Source organism: Prosopis cineraria, unplaced genomic scaffold (genome assembly GCF_029017545.1).
Source record: "Prosopis cineraria cultivar Desert tree isolate PC_DT_omini unplaced genomic scaffold, ASM2901754v1 PC1, whole genome shotgun sequence".
Classification (NCBI taxonomy): Eukaryota; Viridiplantae; Streptophyta; class Magnoliopsida; order Fabales; family Fabaceae; genus Prosopis; species Prosopis cineraria.
The window spans coordinates 7,090,529-7,097,320 of record NW_026555332.1 but is presented as its reverse complement, the minus strand read 5'-3'; the positions used below and the strand labels follow the sequence as shown (position 1 = coordinate 7,097,320).

At 31.1% G+C, this 6,792-nt stretch overlaps 1 protein-coding gene across 1 annotated transcript; it reads right to left on the bottom strand.

The window, feature by feature from the left end:
- Nucleotides 1–463: 463 nt before the first annotated feature.
- Nucleotides 464–1,535, bottom strand: LOC129285819 (enoyl-CoA delta isomerase 1, peroxisomal). The gene has a single exon (XM_054921736.1). It carries the CDS (start codon nucleotides 1,287–1,289, stop codon nucleotides 591–593), a length of 699 nt encoding a protein of 232 aa, XP_054777711.1. The 5' UTR covers nucleotides 1,290–1,535; the 3' UTR covers nucleotides 464–590.
- Between the last annotated feature and the right edge of the window lie 5,257 nt (nucleotides 1,536–6,792).

Here is a 6,792-nt window from a genome sequence, read left to right as displayed (position 1 = left end):
AAATAATTTTGTGTACTTCAATTGCTTATCTAATCTATCACAAGACTATTATTTTGCTATATCATTTTTACAAGCACAGGAGAAAATCTAATGCAATAATTTTATATTCTAATTAATTCAAGTGATTATTATGAAATTATTGCTGAGTTGTAACAATTGTAAAGTTCGGGCTTCCTATTCAATGAGCAAGGAGTACAAATTGATTTTAATTATTATAAAAGAAGTTTGGAACAAAGTGCAAGACAAATATACTCAAGTTTGTTGTTAGGAAGTGCAACCAATACATTCAATTAAATATTTGAAAACAATAACATATGTGCACAATAACATGCTGTTTTTTAATAATTTGAAAATAATTAATGTTTGACATATATTATTTCATTTATTATCCTACGTGGCAGGAACAATATGAACATGTAGTTGTTAGTTTTGTTGACAATTTTTTTTTTTGACCAAATTAGTATTGTTGACATAAAATGAATAACTTTATAAACATTTATACAATATAATTTTTTGAAGTTTATGCTCCCCGAGCATCGCGCGGGAGAGCCTATGCTAGTTTGCGAAAGGCAAGATTGTCCTCGTGTCTCTTAGAGCCGCGATCCAGTGCGGGTGGCTCCAGTGGAGTCCAGTACATCAGCAAGCATTGCCATTCGATTCTGAGCGTACACGTGCCCTTCCCATCCCCTCTTAACCAAGCCCTGGCCCAGTTCAACGGCAGCCTTCACCGTCTCCTCGGGGTTATCGTGAGCCGAATCGATGATACGCAGCTCCACCGCCTGCTTAGCCGTGACCTTGGCCGCTTTCATGACCAGTTCACGGCGAGCCGCTGGTGACCCGATCTTGGCCTTGAGAAGGGCGATGCACCAAGGCGGAAAGACGATCTTGATGTCGAGCTCGCTCAAGTAGAGAAACCCCCTATCGCTCCTCATCAGGACGTAATCGTGGCTCAAGGCGAGGATACAGCCTGCGGCGGAGGCGTGTCCGGTCACGGCGGAGATTGTAGGCATAGGGAGGGAAATTAGATCAGTGACAACCGATCGAAGCAAGGAGGTCATGAAGACCATGCGTTCTTCGAAGGTCTGAGCTTGGGCCCAGGCGAGATCGAAGCCGTTGGAGAAGAATTTTCCGTGGGCGGTGGTGATGAGAGCAGAGGAGGAGGATGCTTCAGATCGGACACGACGGAGAGCGGATCGAATGGCATTGAGAAGCGTGGGGTTGAGCCGGTGCTCATCGGTGCCGGTAAGTGTTAAGATGAAGATGTTGCCTCTCTTCTCCAACGAGCACATTCTGTAGCTTAGCTTATCCTGTGTTGATTGCGAAACAGAAGAAAGAAGTGGGGATCAATATTCGTCATGTTGGTTTGGGCTTTTAAGGGTGATGATTCCCCGCGCATTACGATACCTCACAAGGACAGCTTAGAATTGATGATTTTTTTTTAACTGGCGTGTTGGAACAGGCTACTGGTGAGAAGACTTCATGATTCATATTACATTAAATTTTAGATGGGTGGATTAGCATTAATTAATTACTGGGAATATATAATCATATTTTAAACAATTAGTCTTTTTTTAATATCAAGCAATCAGATTTTGTTTTTGTGTGTGTTTTGTGATGACTTGGTTCACACTCATACCCATTGCTCCACGCCTCCAACCTGGTCAACAGTTCCATATCACAATATTCCTATAATATGTAGATGCTGGGAGATAATTATATCAATTTATATTAATATTATTATAGTGTCATGTTTGTTTATATAGATAGATAGATATGAAAACTGAGGTTGAACTCAAGGAGTACAAAATCTCTACTGAGGGCGCTCTGCCTCTTCCCCTGTTCTTCCATATTCACAAGAAAAAGACCCAGGAATAATATAGGCCGAAGAATCTATTCCTTTTATTTTCTTCGAGTGATCAATCAAAGATCTATGGGTTACCTATTAGGTATAAATATTGCTCATGAGTCTACGATTACACAGGGAATGTGAGAAATATATATATATATATATATATATTTTTGGTGTTATATGGCTCTGAGATCAAGTTTCACAAGCTTTTTGAAACCGTCAACGGTAGATTTATGTACGATGGTGTACATGGCCAACGTGACTCCATGCCCACTTGTGACTTATGGGTATGTAGGCACGTGAATGGATTTTCTTGCCATTTTGTATGATTCTTAATGCCATCCCCCGTTTTGTTCCAATTTTAATGTATTTTTCTTAGAATTGGTTTTTGTAGCCCATTAATATTCATTATTGATTGGTTGAAGACTGCATGGCATAAAATTATACCATATTTCCAACAACTCTTGAATATTTTTGTGCATAATCTGCGTAATGTTGGTGGCTTGTGAGATGAGCCCCTCTCTTTAGCTATTTGTGTAGTTTTGTTGATGAATTATTGAACATATATGGCATCTATGTTCTATCAAGTCATAAGCAAAATTCAGTTGGAATTTATATGTGTGGTTGGTAATGCAATAAGCTATTTTGGGTCCTTCTGTTATCAAATTTAATGGAGTGTTAGACCTTTTCATGTGGACCTCTGAAAATTAAGTTTTGGACCATATCGTTTATTGAAAAGGCGATTTATAGAGGTAATATTTTAAACCATTGAGAGTTGCAGTGAATGTAGAATTTGGTGTATTCATATAAAAATGGATTTGAAAAGGCAATTTATAAATTTAATTTTTCCAACCCCGTATGTATTTGTGACGATATCCCGTATAGTTTTCTTATTCCTTAATTTAGTCATTGGGGTATTGACAAATTACATTTTTTATTCACATATAGAATTCTAGATGAAAATAAATCTTGGGAGTTGTTTGTGGTGCACAATTTATTTTATATAGATTATGGAGAAATTGTTTCGAACAACTGTAGTATTGCAACGCTATTATTATTAAGATCATATGTGAGAATATTATATTAGCAGTGGACAAATCCTATCAGCGTGAAATTGTTAATATTGTATTGTAATGAGACACATTTTTTTTTTATTAGGTTGGTAGAAAATTATAGTGTTTCAATGTTTCTCGCACACAGCATGATGACATTGAGTACATTCTATATGGTAGTCCTTTCTATAAAGTTAAAATTGTCTTGAAGCATAATGGATATTCTTGGTTTATCAAGCTAAGATTTTAGACTTTTATGAGAGATTACAATAAATAATTTTTGTATAGTTGCGTAACTGAGTTTCATTAGGCAATCTTATTGATAATAATGTTATGCATATATGATTAATATTTCCCGTTTCATTCTCTCGGTTTCCTTTTCAAAGCAACTACAGTGGTAGTATACATTGAGCTTAATCAATGTAAAGTTTGATTTGATAATTCTGTATAGCATAATTAAGAGCTGTTTGATAACTTATTCTGAAAATAGTTTTTTATAATTATTTGATAATGTATTTTCAAAAAGTATTTTAGAGAATAAAAAATAAAATATTATTTTGGGGAATAAAAAAAATGAAAACATCTTTTAAGTATTTTAGGATTATTATTTAAAAATAAAAGAAAATGAAAAAAAATATTTATTTTCATTGTTTTTTATTTTCAAAACATATTTTTCAAAATATTAGTTCTTAAAATAATAAAATAAAAATAATTTTAAATAGGCCATAACATTTCCTATTCCAACTTGCTCAATTTCTTTGCATAACTACCTTGATGAGAAAATGTAGACGAATCGTGTAATTTTAAGAGAAATTTTTGTCTTATAAGATTTCTTAACTGGTAATTTTGAAGTGATGAATCTATTGTCACCAATAGCGTTGTGCAAAAGTCATCCAATCCAGTTCAGTCTGATCAACCCTAGACAAATTCAATCCTATCCAATTCAAATAAAATTTGGTCTTTCAAGACCAAAAGGACCACATTTTTTCTATGGGTTAGATTGAACAAGAGACCGAGCATCTAAACTACTTGGTCTGATTCGGTATTATAAATTTATTTAATATAATTATAATTAATTTATTAATTATTATTGCAATAAGTTCATTTATAATAATCATTAGTAATTTTTTGTGTTCTATATTTGTGAAGTTATGAATATTGGGCAAAATTTCAAAATTGACTAATCCTAATCTTCTTCTTTTATTGGTAAAATTTCTTATTAACTTAGTGTAATAGACTTTAGACAAGTTGAATATTGTTTAATATTATTGAATGTTATTTAATTTGAATCATTTGTGTTGTAATTGAAATACTTTTTCTTTTTGTTAGAGATTGATGTAGATTGATAATTGTTGTTGTGATGAATTTTATATAACTATAAGTAATTTTATTATATTAATTGAGTTTATTATATTGAAATAAATTACTACCTCTAACAGATGAAAAAGGAAAAAAAAGTGAATTATTGGACACAATGGGGACTAGTCTCCTAATTATACTAAACCAATCCGATCCTATTCAATTTTAAATTATACTAGGATCAGATCAGACCATGTATTACTTAACTCAATCATTTAAAAAAAAAAAAATCAGACTTTGAATTAGGTTGAAATTCATCACCAACTAAACTTGCTTTAATGCAGTTTGGCGTGCAAAGTTATTACACAGTATCTCTTAATTGAATTTTAGCCTTGTTCAAGGCACATTTTGTATTTTATAATACATAAAATTAAGTCTTCACAATTTTGAAAAGTTGATAGATGTGAATGATGAAATTATCTCTTGGATCACAATCATATATGAATTAATTAATTGCTAGAAGGGCATAAATTAATGACTATTATAAAGTTATGCATAAAAATTAAAAACATGCTAATACCTTGTTACAATTAAGGAAAGGTAAGGTTAGGGGAAAAAATATCTACAGTGTTTTAAAACTTTATCTTATAACTAAGATCGAAAGAATAATTAAGAGATTAGGCCAGAAAAATGGAAAGAATAATTAAGATAAAGGAGTACTTCTTTTGGTAACCAATATAAGGTATTTCTCAGAGATTAAATGTTAAAAAAATGTGAGATATTTTTAATATTTAAAAATACAATTAATGTAATTTTTTAAAGTACCTTTAATAAATAATTTATTTTCTATTTATTTTTAACAAAATACCTTATTAAATAAAGTTAAATATAAAAAGATAATATTAGCTTAAAGATAGTTAATTAATTTATTAAAAATAAAATTGAATTAAAAATATCTTATAATTTTTAAGGAAGAGGGTACTAATTAGACAAAGATAAGTAAGAGTGAGATCTATGATACATAGATACTGATCTGCATATCGGATACAATACATCGATACTTTTATTTTAAAAAATCTAGGATATGGGTGATATGTTTTTGATATATTTATAAAAAATCATAAAAATATGATTTCAATTTAGAAATAGAAGATGTACATATTAGCATACACATATAGTCTTTTGTAGTAATATTAAGCAAAATATAATTAAATTGTACTTTTATTCCATCTCTACCTTTTGCATACTATCTATTCTCTGCTAATAATTTCCTATTTAGGATTTATGTGTCAAAAGATTATATTCCCAAGTTTTTATAATTAAAAAATTATAATTTTTATTCTTTTATTATATCTAAAACTTATTTTTTAAGGAAAGCTTAATTTTTACTTTCAAAGAAAATCACATAAATATATTAGAAATAAAAAATATTAATATTGTAATATTTAATAAAATTTAATTTTTTAAAATAGCTTTGAAACATCTATTTTAAAGTATCAACTTGTAATCTAAAAGTATTGAACACGTATTAAAAATTACAATTTTTTAAAATTAAATAATAATATTTCGATGATCTATGGATACATATCAGTCAATATTAATACAAATACGTAAAACAATTTAAAATACTAATGCTTCATAACGTTAATGCTCATGGCAATTGCAAAGTAGAGCCCAACCTAATATTGACAACTATAAAGTAGAGCCCAACTCAGACCTTCATCAAACTAAAAATGAAACTGAACCAAGCTGACTTTCATAAAAACCAATCAAGTCCCAATCATGAGTAAATTAATTGCTGATTGTTTCAATTTGGTTTGATTTTTAATCATAACCAAGCCAAGCCCATAAATACCCTTAACATAAAGCGAATGCTCATGACAACTATAAAGTAGAGCCCAGCTCAATCTTGAAATAATTTCATTGAGTGCAGTATTTTTTTATTTTAATATGATCAGTGGATATAATTTCAAATCACTAATTTATTGACAGATTTTGTTATTTTATCTTTTATTTCTTTATCTATCATTTGATTTCATACAAACAAAGCTAATGAAATGAATATTTTTGCAACCATTTGTGCGGGAGTTTTTTTTTGGGTGAAAAAATAAAAAATTTTACAAATATCTATGTGATGTAATTTTTTTAAGGGTAACGTTTTCCACACATTGCACGGAAGAATCGATGCTGGTTAGCATTAGCAATATATATATAAAACGGAACTCAGTACTCAGGCTATAGCCATTTTCAGATGCATGCAACGCACCCGAGGCCCGAGCCAATGAATAATAGCGAGAGACCCAAAGCGGTTAATGCTTATGGAGAAAGTTTTTGTGGATGGTGCTCGGGCCACGAGCTGTGCAGGGCTTTTCAAGAATTCACGTGGAACGATGTTGAGGTGCTTTCATGCTTCGTCTAAACGAGGGATGTGCTCTAGCAGGTAGAATCTGGGATTGTATTTTATAGCTTTAAAATTAGCTTCGGATAAATCTACAATAGATTGTATGGGAGTGGTGCAGCTTATGAACAGAGGCAGCACCCACGTTTATGCTTACGGATAGAGTTGATAAATGGACAGGTCTAACTCATATG